At 47.2% G+C, this 24,958-nt stretch overlaps 1 protein-coding gene across 1 annotated transcript; it reads left to right on the forward strand.

Moving 5' to 3' along the window:
• Positions 1–23,134, forward strand: txnrd2.2 (thioredoxin reductase 2, tandem duplicate 2). The gene is made up of 17 exons (XM_036527136.1): positions 1–76; positions 752–817; positions 1,101–1,157; positions 1,408–1,552; positions 2,898–2,972; positions 4,078–4,156; positions 4,299–4,361; positions 5,901–5,971; positions 9,569–9,588; positions 10,174–10,265; positions 12,059–12,233; positions 16,542–16,678; positions 17,899–17,994; positions 18,907–18,999; positions 20,160–20,231; positions 20,612–20,709; positions 20,834–23,134. The coding sequence occupies exons 1-17, from the start codon at positions 1–3 to the stop codon at positions 20,955–20,957; spliced, it is 1,539 nt and encodes a 512-aa protein (XP_036383029.1). The 3' UTR covers positions 20,958–23,134.
• Positions 23,135–24,958: the final 1,824 nt, after the last annotated feature.

The raw sequence follows: 24,958 nt of genomic DNA on the forward strand, positions 1-24,958 counted from the left end.
ATGGCTGCCTTCTGCAAAGGCAGGTACCGGTGTAAACGGCAACTATTCCAACAAATTCTAACCAGAGGCTTAACAGGTAAGCTTTTTATGTCCGATCATAATAAGTGAAAAGGGAATACTATAGATATGCACAAGAATCACCGGTTAACTTAGTCTACATCGTTTTGTCCCCTTTGCACAGACAACCATTTAGCTATAGTAGCTAGCCAATGAAAGTCAAATCTAGATTAACTAACGTTTACAGCACAAATTAGCCTGGTTTCTAGTTGGCAGCTATTTTTTACTGGCTAGCAGTAGGAGCTGCGTAGCCAAACCAGTTGCCACTGTTAAAAACCTACTTTTCTAGCTAAATTGCTACTCAGAAATGTCATGTTGTCAGCTAACTATTGAGAGCTAGCTTTGTTTGGGGGCACATTTCAACGTTGTATTATAAAAGTTGTTATGACCTACTGTATATCCAGCTTGGCCACCTGACCTGGCCTCCGTGCGTGAGTTAGGTCGTAAATCTCTAGTATGTTGAAGATGTTTGAGTGTTTCTGGCTGCCCAGTTCATTGCTGAATAATTCTAGAAGACATATAAAAACAACAGATAATTTTATTATAATCTGTAAAACGAAGTAGCCATAAACAATTAATGGAATGTAGTAGTAACACATGAGGTCTGTAGCCTTAAGCATCTAAACGATCGTTCCTACAAAGTAACAAGTGTATGAAATGGTGGATGGGAAGCTTGTTTTTGCTTTTGTTGTAGGGAAATATGACTATGACCTCGTGGTTATTGGTGGCGGTTCCGGGGGCTTGGCGTGTTCGAAAGAGGGTAAGCATTCATGTGAATGCGGATACAGTTTTTATTATTTGACTGTGTTGTAGAATTGTCATTAGTCGAAATTTGCCTACCGATATTGCTTGCTTGTATGTCATCAGTGTTGCGTCTTTGCGTCTGCTGTCATCCTTATGTGACTCTTTGATTAAAAGAGAAACATTGAAACCCATTTTACAAGTTTTCCTCAATCTTGTTACTACACCCACGTTACAATATGCTTGTACATATAACAGTTACACAACCCAGAAGAAATGTGTATGTTGTTATTTTTTCACAGCTGCTCAGTTTGGGAAGAAAGTTGCTGTCCTAGACTATGTAGACCCCACACCTAAAGGTGAGATTACGTGTAATTAGTAACACATTCATTTATTTGAATGTATGGCCAGAAATCATGACCATGATGCTTTAAAAGAGATCAATGCCTTCCTTGCCTCACTAATGGAAAATGGAAGCATATACACAAGTGTCTGGGAGCAGGTTCTATGTCTATGCACAAGTGTCTGGGAGAAGATTCTAACTAATTGTATCAGGATTAAAGGTTATGAAAGGGTTTTATTGTAAAGGTGGCCTACCTCTCTCTCCAGGCACAAAGTGGGGGCTTGGTGGGACCTGTGTGAATGTGGGCTGTATTCCTAAGAAGCTTATGCATCAGTCTGCCCTGCTGGGAGCAGCTGTGAAGGATGCCAGGAAGTATGGCTGGAACATCCCTGACCCAATTACTCATGACTGGTAAGCATCAACTGGCAACCCACACCTGCCTACGGAGTCAGTTAGGAGAACAGAGCTTCTGTTTTGTTCATTTATTCCTTTTTGACAGAACGTACTGAAACATAAAATGAATCCTTATGATTGTTATGCAAGAAGCCTCACTGCAGATACATTGGCTTATTTTTTTGTCTGCCAGTACAAATCCCCACCTCAACATCCTACCTGCAGTTTGTCACTGCCCCAAGGTAGTGGTTTAGGAGGTGATATTTTCAGTGTGCTTGTTCCACAAGTGAGCCCAGCAGTGGCAGATTATTTAAGAATGTGCCGTTATTAATTCATGATTTAGTTGTCATCAGATATAATTGAACTTTTAATATTTTAACAATCTGTGTTTGGATCCTCTATTGAATAAATACATTTAAAACTTGTACTATCCATGCTGTAGTTGTCGACCTTACGTTTTGACCGCTGTTTTATTAGTGTGGAAAAACACAAAAATGGCAGTGTTAGTACTGTTAAATAGTCGCCATGGCGCCATCTAGTGGTTGGTCTGTATTAGAGTTAAGAGCTGTGCATGACTCCCTGTTGTCAGAACTATGAGCACAAGTGGGCATGGCTGAATTCAAAGTTTGAATTATTCCCTAGGTTTACTTACACTTTGTTAAACAGCCCATATGAGGCTTCTCTTAATTAAATCTGAAGATTTTGTCAGTAAATTCTCAGTGCATCTTTAGCATTGACATAGCCACAGAAGTTTGCCACCTGTGTAAGATTTAATACGAGGAACATGCTGGCATGCAATTAAATGCCCCTTAAATCTCTATGTAAATGACACTGGACATGTTTCATTCACAAACATCTCGACCTTGCAGTCAGCCCACAGAATGCAGGCTTATAGCTGTCTTTTATCTTCATCCGTCTGTTCCCATAAGTGATCCACACTTGTCTCCAATGTGTTTTGAGTGGAGGCTGCCTTTTCCAACTGAGAAGGGATTTTTTCAAATGTTGCAGCTGCTTAATGACACATACTCAAATATGTGAACAGTTGTCCTCACTTTGATGTTTTTATTATGAATTTTATTGGATGATTTACTCTGTGCTTATCCTTCCACTCAGGCGTTCCCTGTGAGAATAGATGTAAGATGTTTAATTTGTCCACCTAGCCTGTATTTAAAGGCATATGCATAAATTTGATGTTCCACATCCACACAGCCTTGAAGGAGGCATGCAGGGATACATCTGCCTGTGGTTTGGGTTATTCACTATAACCGAGGCTTCTGGTCACTCACCAGACGGTGGCATCATGCTTATGGGTGACCCTGATAGACTCTTATCTTTTGTTAATGAAGCACTCTGTGTTCTGCAGGCCCACAATGGCAGAGGCTGTGCAGAACCACGTGAGATCCCTCAACTGGGGCCACCGCGTCCAGCTGCAGGACAAGTGAGTGACTCCTCCATGCAATGTATTCTAGGAATTGCAGTTCATTTTCACAGGAAATAGGCTTATGTATGATCCAGTGTCTGCAGGCTAATGTTCCAGGCACATGACTTCATTACTCCTTGTCTTGGCTGAACTGCTTTAACATTCCTCCCCGAGTTTGAGAATCTGTAGGGAGAGATGGGAATCTGCTGGATTAGGCCTGCACCAAGTAGCCTGTGAGTAGTTTTCTTAAACATGGCTGATTAATCCAGGTTTAGATCTGAATTCTTAACAAACCAGGGACTCTGGGGAACCAGATGTTTTGCTATATATCCCTTCATATCAATGCACTTTTTATTTATTTATTGTTTAAAATAAATGGTGATAAAAAGGCATTTTCTTTTAAATTTTTTTTCAAGAGGTTAAACATAGAATGTAATGGATAGCGTGACAGTGTACTTAAGACAGTTCACACTTTCACTGTATTTGTGATGTAAATCAGTTTAAAAGAAAGAAAGGACAAATGTACAGTACACACATACCAAAACAAAATCGCTTAATTTTGATTCAGTTGCTGTCTGATTGCCGTATTCCTAACACACTGTTTCTCAAAGCCACATCAGTTAGCTCGGCAAAACATCTTACTGTGAATTTGATATCGCCTCTGAATTGGAGCTGTCAACGGTCTAGCACATTTGTAGGCTGACACTCCCACACGCTTGTAGTGCTGAACGGCACATCTGTGCAGCTTCGCCCCGTCTGAGAGGAGTGGCTCCTCTTTTTCTACTGTTTGATGCGAGCTGTTTCCGTGCAGGCGCTGCAGACTTGTTGGTACACAGAGGTTACAGCTGTATTACACACGGCACGGGCTTGCACTGATTAAATGGCCGGAGGGGAAACAGGTGCTGAACTGTCAGCATGTGCTCGCACTCGCAGTTGTTAACAGATCTGTTCTCTGGGCAGCCAAATGACTTTATATCCAGTGGAAAGGAAAAGGCTTGACCTTTGCGGCTCTTCTGGTATTTGAGGGCTCAGCCGCACGTTGCGTCTCAAGACGAGACTCGGAGTGTATCCGTTCTTGGGCATTAGCTGAATGTCAGATCTGCATTTTTCTTGTATTTTGCAGGAAAGTGAAATATTTTAACTTGAAAGGCAGCTTGGTGGATGAGCACACCATCAGGGGCGTTAGTAAAGCGGGAAAGGAGGTAAGAAATACGTGGTTTTTCTGATTATGAAGCTAAATGTTCCATTCTGGCATGGTTCCGTGTCCAGGGTGTGTGCACCTCGAGTGGAACTGAGCTACCTGCCCGTTGTAGCCCACTCAAACCCCTCACTCTGTGTTCGCAGACCCTCCTGACGGCGGCAAATATCGTGATCGCGACTGGCGGGAGGCCCAAGTACCCTGTGAACGTGAGTGTTCAGTAGGAGCTCCATTGCCGTCTCCCATGGTGACATCAGCCAGCACTGCATGCTGTGGGGATCTGGGACCTCCTCCTGCCCAGTGATGGCTGAGGCTAAAATTCAGCCAGTCCAGTAAAAGGAAAAGATGTCTATGAAATCTTGAATGAAATCTCTGATTACAAGTGTAAAATTTCAGCAAGGAAAAAAAAATTGCTCAGAAAATGCCTGTTCCATCAAGTGGGCCCTTTTAGGTTGCACCTAACCTACAGTGAATTTTCTTGTAATCAGAGCAGAGAGAGCATTGAGTTGGTAGAGTCCTGGCTTGCTTGGTAAATGCTGGCTCCGCAAAGCAAATGTTCAAAGGGAGCTTGTTGGGTTGATGTTTTTCTTCGTTGTATAATGTCCCTGTTACTTACAAGCTAAAAATAAGTTGCATGAAATGTCTTGAAAGCGCTTTGCATAAATGAGTTTGCCAACTGAGTCGGGATGAATCTGTTCTGTTAAACCACTCAGCAACCTGTTGGCTAAGAAAGCCCTTTGTGAAAAATGTAGATAAAATTGAAATTCTGCATGACAAATCCTTGCAGTAAAGTCAAAGCAAACACCGTTCCAAATACTGAGAAGTCCACAGAGGTCTCTGTCACAATTAAAGAAAATCAAGATAGATTGACTTACTAGGCTGATTCCGCTTCATCAACCTGCACTTTTGATCTCGTGCATGCAATACATGTTGATCTTCACTGATACATCACGGTATGTGTTCTACTTTATAGAGAATTTTGCAGTGAGTCTGAGTGTGTAACTCATTGATACCTGTATACATCTGTCATTCTAAGTAAGATTCAGTCACAGGTGAGAGGCGTAGGTTGCCAGATAAGTTTATTTACAGGAACAAGGTGCAGTTTCAGAACAGGATAAAGCTTTTATTACACATTATTACACAGTAAGAATTCATTTTTCATGTGCTTCAATTTACATTGTCAGGGGAATGGCCATTTTAAACATTTGTATGTTTGATGTGCTAAGTTCTTTGAGTATAGCTATTTCTGTAAATCTTTGCATCAAGTGTGTGTATTTTCTGTGACTTGCTGCTAATTGCTTTCAGCATGCCTGAGATATTTATTGTAAATTATGATGAAACATAACCTTACTGATAAGGCTTATTAGTGCCTCACGCTACAAAGATCAAGTTCTTCTCTCTGCAGCGCGTGACCTTGTACAGCACACGGGCCAGTGGGAGAGACCAGAATGTCCTGTTTGTCAGCTCCTCGGCTGCTGATATCATCACTGGATAGTTATTGCTTTCCATTTTTAACATTGTATTCGGCATGTCTGCCTCGTTAAAGAGGCCTCCTTTCTGTTTGAATGCTGATGAGAGATGCTGTTGCACTAGAAAGTCTGTACCCCAGATAACACACCGTTCAGGGACAAAGCTCACTGTTTGAGAACACTGAATGTTGATTTTTTTTTTTTGACACGTATTCTGACATTTGTAGTGCTTTATTCAGGAGAGCATAATTAGTAATGCTTTCTCTTGTCCCCTGTCAGATCCCTGGAGCAGTGGAGCACTGCATCACCAGTGATGATATCTTCTGGCTGAGGGAGTCCCCAGGGAAGACGTAGGTGAAACTTTCCCTTACATAACATTATCTCCTCTCCGTGAGGTCAACTTTGAGACCTCTCCATATAGGAATTGTCCTGAGGCATTGGAGATACAAGGATGGCAGATACGGTGTTTGCCAAGTTTCACATTTGTAGGGCATACACTGTACCTATACAGTTAAGTCCTTTATGGGGTGTCCCCTGGGAACAATTACAGTGACTCTGAAGTCTCACTCCTTGTAAACGTTACTTCTGTATCATCTAACTTAGTTTGAAGGCAAACAGTTCAGATACAGCTTCAAGTGGCCACACAATATATACCCAAAAATGGACCATTTTGTGCTTAATCGTCTACTTCCTCCTCCTTTTGCTTCTTGTCCATGTAAATGTTACATGATCACAGACCTCCCAGTAGTCACAGTAATGCTTCTGTCCGTAGTTCTGTCCCGTGTTGATCACCTATTTGGTGTATGGCTAGATCTGTTCATTGTGGCCTATTGCAAACCATTGTGGGTAAGGCCAGTTTCAACGCACGCTATTGGATGTAATATTAAAGCCACAGTATCCTATCAGAGGCCATGAAAAACCAAGCCAGGAAGAGCTCAGTCTGTCTGTATTCTCTCAGAGTGATTAAATAAATCCAATGCAGTTAGAACTATGCTGCATTTGAATGGTTTTATAAATAGTGATGATTTTTTTTGATGGTTTCTGTGAATGTGAATAATACTTAGCACAGATGTGTTTTCAGTGACTATACTTAATATCATCATATTCAGCCTATAGGTACATCTGTCGGTAATTGCGAGTTTGGAATGGTGCCATCTTTAGAGTGTGTGTGAGGTAATGTGGGCAAATTTGTATGTTAGAGTCATATTGATATCAATATGTTGAGTGGCAGGGCAATTTTGCAAATGTTAAAGTACTGACATATGGATAATCTATGATTTGTTCCTTTCAGGAACTAGCCGAAAGCATGCCGAAAGCATTTTTGTCAGATTCCAAATGCTGTACGCCATTTCCACTGAGAGGAGTCTGTTTTTCTCAAATTTCACCACTTGATGGCGATAAACGTTCAGCATTCACTTCTATCCCTGCTTTGAATCTGCGGGATTGTTTCAAATTTATAAGTTACTCCATCTTCAATAGCATATGGTAGCCACCAAAGGAGCACCTGGGCAGGAGATGTTTTGTAGTTTGAAAACTCCAGGTACATGACTGTGCTAGGAAGAGAACTCGGCCGCGGTGGTGTTTTCCTAACTCCTCAGTCCGGCTCCTCTCCCCATCTCCCCTTGAGATCGGGCGTGTTGTTTTGCAACCGAGCTGTCAGGAGGGCAGGTGGCTGGGGATGGATGGGAGAGCAGTTGACAGGCTGTTCCCTCACCTGCGGGGAGGTGGAGGGCCGCAGTGAGTGATGGGAACCTCCGGGGTGGAATGGGGGGGGGACAGGTACCTATTCGAATCTGAGCTTGCGTTGCGTGTGTACTGCCTTCTTGAGGAATGACCTGGGACACATGCTGTCGCAGAGCTGGAATCGCGGGACGCACGTCAGCTGTGACAGACACTCCATCTTAACGCAGAATGTCCCCAATCAACTTGGTCAAGCTAGCTCTTAGTTAACAGCACACTTTTTCATGTGATATGGGATTCAACCTTGGTGACATGTGGTTTGTTCAGAATGCGTTTAGCATATGAACTAGGTAGAAAGTAAGGTCAGTTTTCAGAGGAGTCCTAGGTATGTGTCTTCATTTAGCCAAATTTATTTTTATTTTTTAGATTGAATTTCACAGCATTGTACATTATTTCTCATAGATGAATTTTTAAACTGCATCAGGTCTGTGAATTGCATGTAAATGCAATTTTATCTGTCGCAGGACAGAGAGTGACAAAGGAGATGTATAAATAATATCCTGTGTAGGAAGACCTCCGAGGAACATCTGAAGAAATCAAAGCTGGAGGATTGGCACATAAAAGGAATCAAATGTTGCACTTTTCCACTGTCTTTTGTCCACTTGGCTGGAAGCGCAAGTTGTAACAGTAGGTCGAGGGAGTATAATGTTTACACACTGCATTCCTGAGTTTCAGTTCAAATAAAGCCTGCAGGGGATACAGTAGTTTTTTTGTGTTCTTTCCCCGGCATCGGATGCCTGGGAGACCTGCTGAGGCGTTCCATTAACGACACGGGCTAGGGGGGTGGTCAGACGGCTGGGGGGTGGGGGTTAACCGCACAGAAGGACACGCATACGCTCCTCCGGCAGTCTTATCGCACGCCGGTGGGATAGCGCCAACAATAAAGTCAATAAAAGGAAAAAAAAACCCTCAACGGCAAACGTCCAACACGTGCCGCATCAAAGAGTGTCCTCCAGACAGAGGAGCCCACACAGCAGATTTCGGGCTTGCTGCGGAGTTGTACTCCTTACTGTTCTAAAAAAAGGCGCCTGATACAAAGCCTGGATGTGTTCTGCCCAGTGTCTTCATGCTGTTCCAGCTGACCCCCCCCCCCCCCCCCCCCCGCCCCAAGAAGTCGAGTGGGGAGACTCTCCCCCCGTCACAGTGTGTCCTGCTGCAGGAGCCGGCAGACTGGGGGAGGGCGCCAGGGCCTGCCCTCGCTGACAAGCCCCAGCTGCAGGAGGAAGGGAAGAAGGGAGAGGGGGACGCACCGGAGCGGTCCGATAGGAAGAGTCTCGGCAATGAAAGTGCGCGATCGCCGCAAAGCTCCCAGCCTGATCCCCCTTAAGCCATCTCACAATGCATGCTAAGTGCAGCTGCGCGCTAAGTGGACAGCCAAGAGCCGGGGGGGGGGGGAAATGGGTGAGGAGCGCTTGCAGGAGGCGCGCCCCTGCTTTATGTGAGCCGGGCGCTCCAGGGGCTTTCGGGATGAGGGGAGAGCGATGAAGATGAAGCGCACTGTCACGGCCGCTGCCAGAGGCGGAGATCCTCCACCATGCTGGTATTATCACTCCGAGACGAAGAGTGCGGACTGATCCGGGAACAGGGCACTCAGTGTCTGCAGGGATTAGCCGTGACATTGCAATTAGCTGTTTTAACAACGGCGTGGCACCCGCTTGGATGAAAGGTGCGATTCGTGCAGGCCACACACACACACAGCTGCCTGACTCTCCCTGGCTCCCTCTCTCTCCCTTTCTTTCTCTGCGTCTCTCCTCCCCGTCTCCTTTTTCTCTCTCTGATGGCTCACTTTTTATAGCTCAGGAGTGAGGCCTTTTCTCCATGACTTTGAAATCTCTCCCCAGGGGAGATCCGGATTCGCGCCATATTTTCTGTTGGCCCTCACATGTTTGTGTTGTACCGCTACCTTTCAGTGAACTTTATAATAGTTTGTTTGGATGCTTTTCAAGACTAAATACTTTCACAGAACGTATTCTGGGAATGGGTCAAAGGAAGCCAGATGGAAAGTATTGTGCAAAATGATGGTGTGTCAAAGTGGACCGCATAAGAAAGAGAAATTAGTGCAAAGAAATGTATATGAGAACAACAATAATATATAATATGATAACATCGAGTGTGAAAAATAATTTCATTTGTGGAGTTGTCCCGTTGAATTTCCTGCACTTGGGTAGCCCTGATTGTTAACAGTTTGTCTCCCTTGTGTCTTTCAGGCTTGTTGTTGGTGCCAGCTGTATCCTTTTGCGTGCCGGTGCCCCTGACTCCAGCGTGTAGTTGACGTTTGACTCTGCGTCACCATGTTTGCGCACTGCAGCGTACACATATCTGTCTCTGGGCTCCGGATGATGAGACATTTCCACACCGATGCTGTCTGATCAGCGGGCAAGAAGGGGCCTGTCCAGCCCCAGGTGGTAGACTCCTCTCCATCTCTGTCTGTCAGTCCCTTGACAAGCCCTTTTACTCTTAACTGGTTCTAATGTATAGTTCGGGGCTACTCGGCCCTAGGCCTGGTACCTACCGTACCTATAGGCATGTGTTCAAGCCAGATTTCGTTCACCGCCTGATCCATCACGTTTCCATTGATTTAGCCAGTTTAGCTTGTCCCCCCAAGATCTGAGTGTTTGTGATGTAAAGAGAGCTGGAAAATCCGGTGGATCATTGCCTGGGTAAAGGACTGACTTTTTAAACTTCAAAAAAAATGCTCCAGTGATTCCCCAGTTTCCCTAATGGCTTCAAAGTTGGATGTGGTCTTGAGCAGGGTTGTTTCAGAGAGGGCTATCTTGCTGCTGGTCTCTGTTCCTGAACTCCTACTCATAAGATGTCGGCCTAGAGTGCGCTGGTTTTCTGACAGGCATCGGACTGGACACCACCATCATGGTCCGCAGCATCGCCCTGCGAGGGTTCGACCAGGTACTGCCTCCATCTCTTCTCTTTTCTCTTTTCCTCTCTGCTGTTAATCCATCAATGTACCCCAGGATTGTCTTGTGGCTCTACCACTTCAGATGGACCCCATCAAGCCAGATCAACACGGGTGGAAAGATGCTGTCATTTCATTCCTAGGAGCTGTTTACTCTAGTGGAGAGGGTAAAATGAAAATGAGGCGGCAAATTGAGTGTGTGCACTGTCACAAAGCATGGAACAGAACGGAGGACCCTCATGAACAGTGTTCTGGGTAACCACTCCTCAGCATTCAGCAGCAGATTATTTTTCTTTCTTTTTCTCAGTTACCATAAAGCCCCCCAGTTTACCATTTTCAGTGCTCTTTCTTGTGTGCATAGGCCTTGCAGCGTCTCATGGGCAGACATGCATTTAAATGTCATGTTAAGTGGTAATGGCTATTGACATGTTAGTTTCATTTCCGACTTCTACCTTTAAAAAGTTGTAAGTAGTGTTATGGAATGTGTAGAATCACTGGGACCTCACTCTGAGGCAACATTTTGTGAGCTGTTTTACAGAAACAACAATAGTTGGGACAAGCAACATATAGTCATATATCTGGCCAACACTGTACCCATCTCAAACCCTGAGCCACTGATTGCATTAAGCCTCCTAGCAGTGATTGAAATGTGGATGCGTAACAAATATTCAGAAGTCAATACAGTTCGTCTTGAAAGTCTGCTTAAAAGCAGAAGTATATTTTAAAGGTTGGCTGTCAGAGTGATATGATCTATTTGGAGAATATTTGGGAATAGTTACAGTAAAATTTGGCTTCAGGGTGGAGTTATTACTGCTCCCTTTTGCTTTAAAAAATTCTAATGTTATTTTGGTAATACCTCAGAGACTTGACATTTACTACTGTCTCGTAAAAACGCAGGACTGGGCTCCAGCTTGTGAAAGCTATCTTGTAATGCTTGGGAAGCCGCCCTCAGTTTGACGCAGTTCTCAGACGCGGCACGGTCAAGCTCAGGCAGGTGGCTTAAAGCGACAGAGGCCTCATCTGCTCAAACCTGCGCAAATCCCTGTTTGGAGGGAACAAAGGCCGCTTGGCTGGCCAGATGGCACGATCGGGCCTAGCAAACTGCACATTCGCAGACCAACTGCACAGGAGAGTGGTGAACATGTATGAGCCCGCCCAAGGGTCGGGGGGGGTTTGGGGGTTTGGAGCAGGACGGCCTTGTCTGCCAGGGATTAACCACCACTCTTCGAAAACAGCCCGTGCCATGTGTGGGGTTCTCGATTTCCCTCTCCTCACGTATCATTCGAAAAAGCCGTTACTGCGCCTAAAGGCAGGACACCCGTCGCTGTTAAAAGCACCCTGGCACAGTCTGGGAGAGAGCCGGAGTGACAGGCACTTGGCAGTGGAGCACGGGCTCCCGCGGTGAGTTATTAGCGAAGGCACATGCAGACGTCTGAGCAGAGCTGCTGCCGCTGCCGCTCAGAGCACCGGGAGAGGTTATCCTGTGAGTCACAGGCCTGACTGACAACCTGCCTGGCAATAACAGGAAGACGGCCTTGACTCGGCTTTGGGCGCTTTATTTTTTTTTTTAAATCCTTTCATTAAACTACATTGTGTTCATTCCAGTTTACCACAATTCACGATTACAATTGAAAAAAACAGTAATTTCCAAAAAACACTCGGGCCTCTTGGAGATGATGAGGTCGATGGAACGGCTTACTGCAATCTACTGTAGTTTCTACAGTGTGTTGGAAAAAAGTGCTGCTATCAGTTTTCACTGTGACAAAGAGTTTTTTTGCTCACACAGCAAATGGCGAATCTGGTGACAGATTACATGGAGTCCTACGGCACGAAGTTTGCATGGAAGTGCGTCCCCAAGAAGGTGGAAAAGCTGTCATCGGGGGCTCTGCAGGTGACGTGGGAAGACATAGGATCGAGACGGGAGGAGCAGGACACCTTTGACACAGTGTTGTGGGCTGTAGGTGAGTGAGTGGGTGGAACACCCTTAAGGAAGATGACTCCTCAGCACTTGTGTGATTCTCCAGTATGATAGAACTTTTCACGCACTGCCACATGGGTAACACTGGTCATGGATATTTAGTGTACAAACATTGTATTTACTGTCCTGACTGATGTACTTAGAAACGGACCTGTGATCGGCTGCTTTCTGGTCCTGTTCCTATACGTTCCTAGGCAGATTCCCATACATTCCCGGTCAAGATAGAGCGGAGTTACCTGACCCTACTCCTGAATGCAGCAGTATCTGAAGCATTTCAGTTCAGTAAGGCACTTTACCACCTAATTCAGCTGATGGTTGCCTTTATTCACCCAGTGAATATAGCTCCCCTCCCCATGTTCAAAACTATCAGGGGCATGGAGAGAGCTGCAAAAGCTGCTGTGTTTTGAAACTTTGAGACCAGAGCTGAATATCCCTGGAGAAGAGTTCACTTTTGTGTGTTGCAGAGACTAACCTGATCAAAACACTGCTGTACTCTGCAGACTCTGTCCTGCAGAATTGGCACTTACAGAATCCCCCCGTGTGCCAGTGTGTGCTTCACTTGGCTCTCTCATAACAGCCTTCTGTCCAGAGGGCTCATGGAGTGTGTCATTAGCTTAGTTTCTCAGCCATTAATTTTACAGTTTTATACAGCGGTCTGCACCGTCAGCAGACTGTGGAGTATCAAATCCAAAACAAGGTAATAAACACCGTGCGATGGAACCCTCTGAGGAAGTTTTAATGACACGTCGGAGGGCAGGGAGTCTCGGCCAGGATGCGGCGTGGCAGGGGGTCAGACTATTCCCTCCTTTGTTCTCCCTCCCCGGCCTTCCTGCCCGCGGCAGCCCCTGCGGAAACGAGCTGGATTTCTTCTTGGCCTTCTGTCGCTGCCGCGCTGTAATCACCTGGGCTGGCCGTGCTTGTCCCGGGCCCCCACTCTCCTCCATTCCGACTCATTTCTCTGAGTCCGTCAGCCCGAGACAATGGGGAGCATCCGCCAACCCCGCCGCGTTTATTTGTGTTGAGAGCATCCCAGGGATGATGAATTTCCGCCGGGAGAATCCACGACGGCTGCTTCAGGGCTCCTCCTCTGCGACTCCCGAGCTTGACGTCCACGTCTGTCAGTGCCCACGGGCCGCAAAGCACCACATGGAATATTCGGAGAACATCTCCAGCCTCTGATGTCGGGCTTCTTCCCCCCACGGGGGGGTGGGTGCAGGGGTTTTTCCGCTGGACGCCTTCGCGGCGCGAGCGTCAGCACTTTTCAGGCCCCGAGCTCGGAGGCAGGGCTTGCTCAGCGGCGCCCGGAAACGGGTGGCAGGGTAAATATTTGTCGGGGGATTTTGCGGACACGCTCCATGGACTTCTCTGCTCGAGGTGGAGTAAATGGGGCGCACTGTCCATCCAGCTCGGCGCGGGAGCCCAGAGGCGCCCCACTGTGTCTGCACACACATTATTGATTCTGAGTGCGGCTGCACAGCACGGTGCGGCGCGGCTAACGCTAACACCGCCATTCCGCCATCCCCGGGACGACAGAGCGGTGCTCTGGGCCTGGGGAGGCGAGGCAAGGAGTTACTGCCGGGTTGTTCCTCCCTCCTTTGATGTGGTTTCGCCTGGACGGCTCGCCAGGATCCCCGCTAACCAAGGACAGCTTATTTGCTTACTTGTTTTAGTCTCTCATTCTGGAGGTCAGCGGGTCTCAACGGAGACATTAAATTCCCATAAAGCCGCGAGTGGAGGGGAGATCGGGGTGAAATTTTACGACTCTGGCACCCTAGATCCAGGCCACGCCCTTCCATCTGTTTAGCTGGCGATGGCGCTGCTGTTTAGCTGGCGATGGCCTCATCTGCTGGGGCAGATGAGGTTGCGGCTGCGTTCTTGCCTAAGCGCTGCGCCTGCTCCAGGTGTCCCGGTGGACGCTTCAGGAATAGAACGCCTCTCGTCTGACTGACATCAGGCAGCGTGTTCTTTGGCTGCTCCGCCCTCGTCTCCTTCACCGCCTCAAAGCCGTAGAGAGTGGGAAAAAATACAGGCTGAAGTGTGACCGCATACATGCTGCAGCAGATGGAAAATGAAATCTTGCATGAGTGGATGTCCCATTATTGTGTCCAGACACCATTTCAGTATTGAATAGCCCGGAATGAAGAGCAGAGCTTCCCTTAACATTATACAGTGTACACTGGGAAGGATTATCAGTCAAAGCTGCCCCTAACCTGGCCAACACAACAGAAAATGTAAAATGTAAAAAAAATGTTTTACTTGAGAACATCACTAATCACTCTGCTAAGCTGTGCTGATCCCCATTGCATCAAATTCTCTCTAAATGTCTAAATGTGCTGCACCAGTGAGTCAGTCTGGAAAGAGAACACCCTGAGTTCTGGCACAGGATGAGTTTCTCCTAACTGAATCCTTGCCTGAACCATTATGAGATATAGAATGAAACCGGTCCTTGACCAGTTAGGCTAGTGAAGTTCTCAAATGTGATTGGCAGCTTTCGGTCCTGGTAGTCTTCTCTTCCTAGTCTAGAGTAAAGGAATCTCACTGGAGAGGAAAGGTTGCTCTAGAACTGTCATCTGATGAGCAAATAGGTTCTTACGCTGGTTGACTCTCCAGTTCCAACTAAGACACATCAGTTTGGATTTACAGTGACTGCACACAACAGAGGATATCCCACCTACTGGTGCATATTGTAATCCAGTAAAAGGTTTGGGTGGGCAGGGCATTAGCGGGGATCAGGCAACCTATTCTGACATTTGTGACCGCAGTGGAGGCTCCAGCTGAAGATTGAATTCTCAGAGAAGTGTCTTAATAGAACCAGAATCTGGAACCTAAAAGCCCCTGCTTTGGTGCTGCAGCTTCTTACAGTCTGCCTACTCTTGATGGAGACAATAGGGCGGATCTCATCTAGAGTCTTGCCAGGATAGTTGTTACAGCTAATTAGCTTGCGGGTTTTGCAGTTTCCCTGATATGCCATAACAGGCTTTGTTCTGTCTAGACTATCAGCTCCTGCTGTCAGTGTCCTGTGTACGGGACTGCCACTCCGTGGTCTGAAGGAACACTCTTATCAGTGGACCAATGTTGTTATGTTCCCTGCACACAATGGACATTAGCAGTCAGGGCCCAGTCCAGATGAGCGCAGAGAGGGAGGAAAGCAAAACAAGAGCGCACTATATATAGAACCGCTCTGATTCATGTCCGTTACTGTTTCAAGGAACTGCTCTCCTCTTCATTGCTGGAGTATGGATGTTCTAGGTTGGACAGCAGAGAGTTTTTTTTTGCTTATCTTGCAGAAATGGAGAAGGGAGGTGTGGGGTGATCAGTTCCGCAGCAAATTCAAGGACATTCCCCAGAACAAACACAATACAGTTCTTTTCTGTGGCAGTACATTGTGAAACAAAGGACCCCATTCAGTACTGGTAAACTGGGAGCGCTAGAAGTGACCCCTCTTTAGTTCAGTCCGTGATGACCAGAGTAAGAGTACAAGTGGCTTTGCATTCCCTCATTGATGTTTGTCGAAATATCGGTCCCCTGCAACCTTGTTTTGCTTAGTCAAGAGTGCAGCTCTGGTGTGGAAATGGCAACAAAATGGCGTCTCTGGTGACAAGTGTGCACGGGAGGCCGTTTGCAGACGCGATCTGCAGCAGGGCACAGTGGGCGCGCTCTCCTTCCGCGTGTTTTTGGCCCATCTGCGCAACGTTTCCAGGAAGAGCGAGGTGTCTGTAACTCGCCTCCCCGCTCTCCCTCCGCCTCCCTGCCCACCAAGTATCAATGGACAAATTCTCCGGGCCCCACAGCGCAAAGCTCGCCGCGGCCGAGCAAGAGGAAGTTGTTCTTCGGCTCCAGCCAGGAAAAGGGTCCCGGGGTTTATTATTTTTGTTGCGTGATAGCATCGACGTCGGTACCTCTGGGTCTCGTGGGGGTTTAGGGGGGGATGCGGGAGTGTTTATTGTGTTACCCAGCGAGGGGAGAGAGTGGCGGTATGCTGCTGCTGAGAGGGGAGATGGGAGAGTGCCGACAGCGTGGCCCCACCCTCCTGCACGAAATGACAGATGGTTGATTGGAGCCCAGTTGGCAGATGGGAAGTATTTACTCTTTGCAGTCCTCCAGAATATGTGCCTTCCCCCCCTCAACTACCCAAGGATTTTATTTTCCACTAAATACACTTCACGTTCAGACTAGAGAAATGAACCCTACTGTAGTTAAAACTTAATATTACCATTAATTAGAGATGAATGGGCAGTGCCACTCAGAATAAGTCATCACATTAGCTGAGGATTCTTTGCTTTGGCCTTAGGCAGAGCCCCTGAAACCAAGATGCTCAACCTGGAGAAAGTAGGAGTGGCGCTCAACAAGGAATCGGGTAAAGTAATCGTCGCAGCTGATGAAGCAACATCTGTACCACATATCTACGCCATCGGAGACATCGGAGAGGTATGTCTTAAGTGGGTCTGAGCATGAAACCCTGGTGTGCAGCTGTAATTATAAGCATACTGCTCAGGTGAACCGTGATGTAATATCAAGATAGGCTTACTGAACATATAACATATATCAAAGAACCATATATCCAGACTGACGTTGTGTAAATAGGTTTGTGTTTACACTTTCAGAACTTACATACACACAGATGTATGAATACACACTGGAGTATTCAGTGTTAAAAACAATTGCTGTGTTCCCAAAATCCGGATCCAAATAGATGGCTGTATTAAATATCCTGTGTGTCATGAATTCTGTCCAGCTGTGTGGATCCTGGATTGTGCTCCCCTGAGATGTTGTCAAATTAAACTGAGACTTTAAAGTGAAAAGAGAGGGGAGGGGAGGGGGGTGGGGGGGATTAGCAAAGACGCCTAGCATAATGAGGATGAGATGTTAAAAGGTTGGATTGTAATTTCAGGTTGTGTGTGCAAAAGCAGAAGCCTTCTTCGAGTGTAAAAAAAAAAACAAAAAAAGAAAGAAAATCTGAAAAACAGGATCTGAAGTGTATCTGGGGAAATGCATGCATTTTAATGGCACAACGTGGGTGGTGAACACACACACACACACACACACACACACACACACACGCACACGCACGCACATACATTGCAGTATGGCTTGGGGAGATGTCTTGGACAACAGGATGTGGAGGAGCTATCAAACAGGTTGCTGATGACTGAAGTCATGCTTTCAGAATTGCCCTCGAGCTCTCTCCCAGCCATTGTTCCAGTGAGTGTTTTGGTTTGTCCAGGTTACACCTACTGGCATGTCTCCAATGTACCAGAGGAAAAAAAAAACTTTACTCATAATAATCATCTACATATGCTGTAAAACTAATGCAATTAAGTTAATGTCTGTGTTCTCATTGTCTGGGGCATGCAGGCCAAAGCTCGTTTGTCATTGCAGTAGCTGAACTAGACAGAAGCTTTCCAGGGCTGACTAAGAACAGCTGTCTGAATTCATTCATTCTTAATCTGTAGTCACAGCTCTCTGTCCATCCCAGAACACGTATGTAGTTTCAACTAAACCTGCTCTTTACAGCTCCTAAGCTGTGAAGTTAGTCATTGGGATCTGCTTTGCACAGCAACTCGGTTACTGTTGGTTTGATGAGAGAAGGTGTGCATGTCTGCAGGTGAGTGCTTCTCGAAATGATTACCGGTGTGTCATGGTTCTAGGGCCGTCCTGAGCTGACCCCCACTGCCATTAAGGCCGGGAAGCTTCTGGCCCGAAGGCTCTTCAGTGCGTCGAGAGAGCTCATGAACTATGACAGTGTAAGTGAAAGGCTTTTTTTGTGCCGTGTTTCCCAAGACGCAAAATAGGAGGCCGCCTTTATGGTAGAGCCTCTCATGCGTTGTCACAGTTTAAATACAGAATAATGGTTGTATGTCAGCATTCAAGGGGCTCTGGAATCCTCACAGCAAAAGTGTAGGAGACATGCATAGCAGATTTATGAGGGATTCCTGCAAATGTGAAGATGAGGCTTGTGTTGATGGTTTTTTGTGTCTTGGGTCTTGCATCACATGCCGATGACTGTTTCAAGACAAAACCTCCGAATGTATGAGTTGAGTAGGCACCACTGAGCTGAAGGCAGCTTGCCAGCCAACTTGACGGGTGATACCACTAGAAAATGACTAATATGTCTGTACAACACTGCTGCTTGCACTGCTTAACCCAATGGCCTGTGCAGATCGAGACCATAACCCCACTGTGCAACATAATCCAGCGTAGATGTAGCATAGATGTGTACCACATGTGGTGTTGTGTAAACAGGAGGACGTAGTTGTACAGTATGAGCAGTAAACGGCTAATATGAAGAGAAACTCAGAATGTTTTTAATGTATTTGATTGACAGGCTGGGTGAGAAAAGTTGGTGATTCATTGTTGTTTTCTCACCTGGTCGGTGTAGAGTGGAGCACCTGTCTGACTCACAGGTTAAATGAACTCCGCTGACAGAGAGGCATTGCCAGCAGCGATTCACAAGTCCGTTCGTCAGTAGACGCGGCCCAGTGAATCGCTCACCCGTTCACCCATGTGAACTGACGCAAATCTTGTTTAATTGCTTGTTTATCTTGTTTATCTTGCCGCGCTGGATGTCAAAGCTGTTAGCGCGTTGCGACTGGCGCCTGGATCTCTTACAGTGCTGCTCTCCTGTCACCATGTCCCCCCCCCCCCCCCCCCCCCAGGTCCCCACCACCGTCTTCACACCGCTAGAGTATGGCTGCGTGGGGCTGTCTGAGGAGGAGGCCGAGAAACGGCACGGGAAGGACGGGATCGAGGTGCGGCAGCGCAAACTGAGCTCGACACACATGAACACCCCCACAGACATCCTCCTGATAAAGGCCTCTGCTGAGTGTAATACAAAAACGGCGCAGGAAGTTTGGCCACTCGGCCTTGGTGCTTAGGGCCCAATATGCCTGCAGGCACCTTCCCACCCAATCGAATCATTATATTACATTACATTCCATTACATTACATGCATTTAGCAGACACTCTTATCCAGAGTGACTTCCAGCACAGGAGAACACAAGTGTATCCAGTCAAGTTAAATGACTAACAGCGTCAGACCAGGCTAACAACACTCCCAGACCAGTGAGTGTGAGCATAACGCCATTCAAGCCCTACCTACTACTTAACTTGTGCAACCTGACTAAGCAACGGAAGCCAAATACACCACAGTACACTAGGAATCGTTATCTTCAGCAAACCAGTTTGGCTTCCCTCTCCAGTTTGGACCAAAGGGTGGAAAGCTACTTGATTGTGGACCTCCTGGAAAAGAACTGAATAGCCCTGGCCCAGCTGAGCCTGTGTCAACCTTACCTGAAGTCAGATGTACCCGGTCTTTTGATTTTGCATTTAAAAAATGCATGGAGCCGCGCCATCTCCGGGGAGGCTGGGATGCGGCGTTTCCGCCCCCCCACCCCCCACCCCACCCCCCGATGGTAGAGACGTGCGCGTGCTCCGCCACCCCCAGCACCTGGGCTAAACAAACTCAGGGGGTGTGAGGCTGCGATGAGACTGACGTCCCGACACAGGGCTTGATTGAAGGGCGTAGCGGGGCGATGACAGTCGAGAAGCGATCAAAAAAGCCGGCACCGGAGGAGGCGGCTGATTGGCCCTGACAGCTGAGTGTCCGCGCGACGTGTGCCTGCACGCTCGCCGGGTTCAGCGCGGTCTCCCCGATCACAGCCACACCCCGCGCTCCGCTGTGCAGGTGGCTAATAGCACAGCCATCGCTGGTCAGCGCACCTGGTGGCCAGCATTGGCGGCTTTATTGCGTGCGCCTCCAATACATTTTTTCCATCTTAAAAACTAAACTGACAGGCTTTTGTGCAGCCCAAGTTATTGGTATTGTTTATGGGACCAACTTTTAATTTTTCAGCTTTTATTTTTTAACAGATGTAACTAGGAGTGACTGTCTCATGGCTTCCTTTGATAGGTTTACCATGCCTTCTACAAGCCTCTTGAATTCACAGTTGCAGAGAGAGATGCCAGCCAGTGTTACATAAAGGTGAGATATTCCTATGAAGAAATGAGTGTGAATATTTTAGTACATGTTTTAATACATTTTTAAATACATTTTTTTTTAATTCAAGATCACTTCAGTCTGTGAAAAAAATGATCAGTGGTTATTTACCTATATGAAGCCATTAGAGTTCTCAACTGCACCGCTTGGGAATTGGTTTAACACTTACTTGACTCATCTCATTTATTGTTTAACGTGAATCACAGCTGTCTTCCCTCTCTTCATAACAGCTCAGCTGTTCTGTAGCGCTGAATTCTCATTATGCTGCCTTCAAGTTACGGTCCTCAGTGGGTGCACTGTCACTGGTGGCAGGTATTTGGAAGCGGAGGTTGGTGGTGTAACTGGCCACGGTGTGTCCACTACAGGTGGTGTGCCTACGAGAGGGAGACCAGAGGATCCTGGGACTTCACTTCACTGGCCCCAATGCTGGGGAGGTCACGCAGGGATTCGCTTTGGGCTTCCGGTAAGACCCCTGTGCGCCAGTGTTTTCAGCACTTCCGGTGTGCGTGTCCTCTCAGGTTTTGTCGGTGTACAGCAAAGTGGCGAGAAGCATGGGGTGGATATCGTGTGTGTTTCTCTTTCCCCAGGTGTGGGGCCACATACCTCCACCTGCTGGACACCGTCGGGATCCACCCCACCTGCGCCGAGGAGGTGACTAAACTGCACATCAACAAGCGCTCGGGCCTGGACGCCACGGTGACGGGCTGCTGAGGTTAAGCCCCTCCCTGAAGCTGTGAGCGCACAAGAGTCTCCACCCTTTCTCCTGGCCTCGCACAGTTGATGCTCTCCCGAGCCTGTCTCTCTCTCTCTCTCATCCTCGTAACTCAACACCAGTGGTGTTAATGCCGTCTGTACTCTGGCCTATCCTGTTGAACACCAGCCGTGTTAACGCCTTCCTCGCTTGGCCCCATTATCATACCAAACACAACCACTGCTAACACATCACAAAGCTGAGCATCACTTCACCCTTCTTTCGAATGTCCTCTTAATCCATGTGGTTGGAACAGAATAGACCTGAGATTTACATCACTTTAAATGCAGATTATGAGGCTAGTCTCCTGTGTGTATTTATAAGCAGCCTGGACTATCAGCCAAACCTCTGGCACCTACATTTAAAAAGAGTAAAAATCCAGAACAAATCAAGGGTAGGGAAACCGCAAACAGGAGTGACTACATAAACAGGGCAATAAATCAGGATTACTGGCTGCTACAGTTTGTTGAAATGGAACTGTAAAAGGCGGCGTAATGTTTTTAAGCTCTATTCTGCAAATATTGTTGTTACTCCGTCTGTACTTCCTGTCCATTCGTCTTGAGAGCGACACATATGCTGGCTGTGACACTGATGGATGAGCGAGAGCCGTCGCCACAGTGACACCGCTGCGTTTCCCATGGACGCAGACAAACATTTGGCGAGCCTGCTGTCATTCAGCCGAGGGCTTGTCGTGGGTAAAGTGCATGCTTGTTTAGGTACAGGCTCCTGCAGTTCCCCCTATACACAGAGGAATACAGCTGAATTACAATAACACCCTCTGTCAGTCTCTGCGTTACAAATCTTTGGCAAGTTCGCCTGAGCTGGATATGAAATGAATGGAAATATTTCCACAGGCAATCATCGAAGTAACCACAAGGTGGTGCTATTGTATTGTGTCCACATTCCTAAGAAATTTGCTGATCAAGAAATTCTAGCCTGATTTAAAACAATCTTTTCTGAAATCAGAATATGAAGAAATGTAGTTTGATGTCAAAGGGTATTTTAGATTATATCAACAAGAAAATATAGGCAAAAACATTGGCAAAAAATGAGGAGACTGAATTTTATCTACAGTTCAGGACTGAATGGAATGCTTCTGGGGAATGAACCTTTTGAGGAGGGCTGTGTTGAAAATGTATCTGTGTTAAGTTTTCATTTAAATAATTGAAACAAACCAAGACATGCATTTAACTCCCCACAAGTATGCCTCCCCCCCTGTCTTTCATTAAAAACAACAAATATGCATATCCTGGAAAATGGAACAGGGGAGGGTGGAGGCAGAAATGGCAGGACTTGCTTTATTTTTGTTTGAAGTCTAATCTGTGAGGCCTGATTAATGACTGTGGCGAGGGGAGTGACGGCGGCCGGTAGGACTGAGGAGCGAGAGAGAGAGTGTGCTCACGCCGCCAGGATTGTTTGTACCTGGGGCAGAGGGAGAGCGAGGCCTGGGTGGAGATTCCTGTGCGCCCCGCTCAGGGACGGGGGGTTTGCTGATGGAGGAACCCTAACCCCCCCCCCCCCCCAGCACAGGGGAAAGCCGACAGCTTAACTCTATCACCCCAACGCAAAGCACGCACACTGTGACCGCAGGGCTGGGCTGCTCCAGCCTCCCGATCAGAATGGCAGCTGTTCGAGGGTAACGGACGCGCCCCTGCGTAACGAAGCGCCCTGGAATCGGTGCCTGCAATCGGCGCCACTGTGAAGCGAATCACTGGTGCGGCATGACTGCCTTGTCTGTGGCACTCTGTGTCTCTCTTCTCTCTTAATGACATGTTTGCGTTCTTAGCTTCAACGTTAAGACACTGGCCATAATCATGGATTACGCATGAATCGGTATAGCAGTAGTTACAGAAGGTTAAATATCACAAAGAGTGCTTCAGATTGCCTTGATTTGAGAAGCAACGGAGACGGCAGCCCCAGCTCTGCTTACACGCACTATATAGGGGTCAGGGTCCAGCTTTCATGGGTCCAGCTCATGATGACTTGTTCTAAAACCCAAACTGGGATGAACAAGTTTGATGTCGCCTGGACACTAACATATGCTACTGTAAATATGATTTACAGTAATATAATATACGATTATGTTTTGTACGCAGGTATTTATATGTAAAGTAGCAATTATGAGATTGTACAGCAATGTTGCGTCCAAAAATTTTCATTAAATCACATTTGTGTATGTTGTGCGCGGCCATCCTTGCCTTGTGTGTGTGTGTGTGTTTGTGCGTGCGTGCGTGCATGCGCGCGTGCTATACTGAGAACCTGGGAAGCGGCAGTCCAGGGGACGATGAGGGGCCGTGGGTCAGAGCTGTGTGACCTCTCTGGGTCTCCGCCGACAGGCAGCACCGCGGCGTGGACCTGTCACTCAGCCCGGCCTGCTCTACAATAGGAGAAATTCCCCTCCTGTTTGTTTGGTTAAGGATACAGCTCCCACAGATGAGGAAGCTCCCCCTGGATCCCAGTCACTGCTCCCTCCCGGAGCTGTCAGGACCGGGAGCGCCAAGATCGGGGAGCGGACGGCGGCGCTTTGTCACGCGGTGCTCGGGGAATGGGTCCATTTTCCCGTCTTGATTGATTTTAAACGGTACAAATATGGTTAAATCCACCTTGAAGCGCACTTAGGAGAACATGTCAACATGTCAAGGTGCGTTCTGCGATATTCTGCACCTTAATCCGGCCCATTGAAAGTTGACAGCCTGACACTGAGTCTACATTTACCGCGCCATTGTGGCCTTAGTCACTCAGCCCTCAGAAGAGACACATGAAGATAAGAAATGCACTGGTTACACAGCCACACATTTCTGCCCAAAGCTCTGGGAGGAGAGAGAAAATCTGTCTTGTGTAAACATTTGCAATATGACGCTCGGAACAGAAAAGGCTAGACCGGCAGAGGATTAGCCCTCTAAAATGAATGCGGGCCAATTATGGCATATCTGTTGGCTCGGAGTGTCTTCCCCCCCCAGCGCTGTCAAAGTTGAGATGCCTGGGGATTTGAGTAGGGTGTGGTAGGGGAAGGGTTGGATGGAGACCGAAAAAGACTGGGTTTTTTTTATTTTTTGAAGACGGGCCAAGTCCGTGAACCGAGACAGGATTGCGTGAGGTCTGCTTGCCCTGGCCCGGACCGCATCGTGACCGCGAACGACGAGGCGAAGAAATGGGACCCCCGAAACATTCAGGGGGAAAGAACACTAGCTCTGTCCGCTGTCGCACTTCATAACTGTGTTAAACATTTTGAACCGCGTTCAAATCGGATTGTTCGTGGGTTAGGCCATGTTATGGCAACATGTTGTTGAACTGACACACAATAAAGTATCAAAGTGTTCTTCATAGCTAACCATGCTAGCTGGATTTTTGGAAGTAATATTCTAAAAAAAAAAAACTTTGGGCATGCTAATTGACTTTTGTCATGTTGATCGGAACTGGCTTGAATATCTGAGAGGGCTTCTGTGTAACAAGAGCTTACGATACTCCGACCTTTTATCGTCCTGAAATCAGCTGATGAAAGGGCACCTTATACAGCAGGAACCGATATGGAGAGGTGTTATTTGTATCCACTGGAGAACACCTACTGTATTAAGTGTCGTGTTAATGTGCTGTTCCAAAAGGCCAAGGTCGATGAAAGTGCACCCGTTGATCCCCCACATTTGCAGTCCTCTGAGGGCTTACTGCAGAGCTCCTTACTCCCTGGCGGGGGCCATCATCTCAAGGCCATGAGCTGCGGGGGGACTCCCTGGCTTAAGTTCTGTCTGTTTGTGGTGCAGAAAAGGTGGACGAGGCTCTGGAAGTACTTTTGTGCGCTAGGTTTGGTGGTAAGTGATCAATAGTGTGAATGGGGACAGATTAGACTAGAGCCTCTGCTTACATGCAGGGGCTCATCGGATTGGTTCAAGGCTGTACCAGTGCAGTGTGCTGGGTCTCCTCTGCATGCCTGTTTGTTTGTATTGACCTTCTAAGACGTAATGAG

This window comes from Megalops cyprinoides, chromosome 4 (genome assembly GCF_013368585.1).
Source record: "Megalops cyprinoides isolate fMegCyp1 chromosome 4, fMegCyp1.pri, whole genome shotgun sequence".
NCBI lineage: Eukaryota > Metazoa > Chordata > Actinopteri > Elopiformes > Megalopidae > Megalops > Megalops cyprinoides.

Coding starts and splice junctions, on each gene's coding strand:
- txnrd2.2 (XM_036527136.1), top strand. CDS start 1: ATGGCTGCCTTCTGCAAAGGCAGGTACCGGTGTAAACGGCAACTATTC. Junction 5,972..9,568: donor AGGGAGTCCCCAGGGAAGAC/GTAGGTGAAACT, acceptor TGTGTCTTTCAG/GCTTGTTGTTGGTGCCAGCT. Junction 9,589..10,173: donor GCTTGTTGTTGGTGCCAGCT/GTATCCTTTTGC, acceptor CCTACTCATAAG/ATGTCGGCCTAGAGTGCGCT.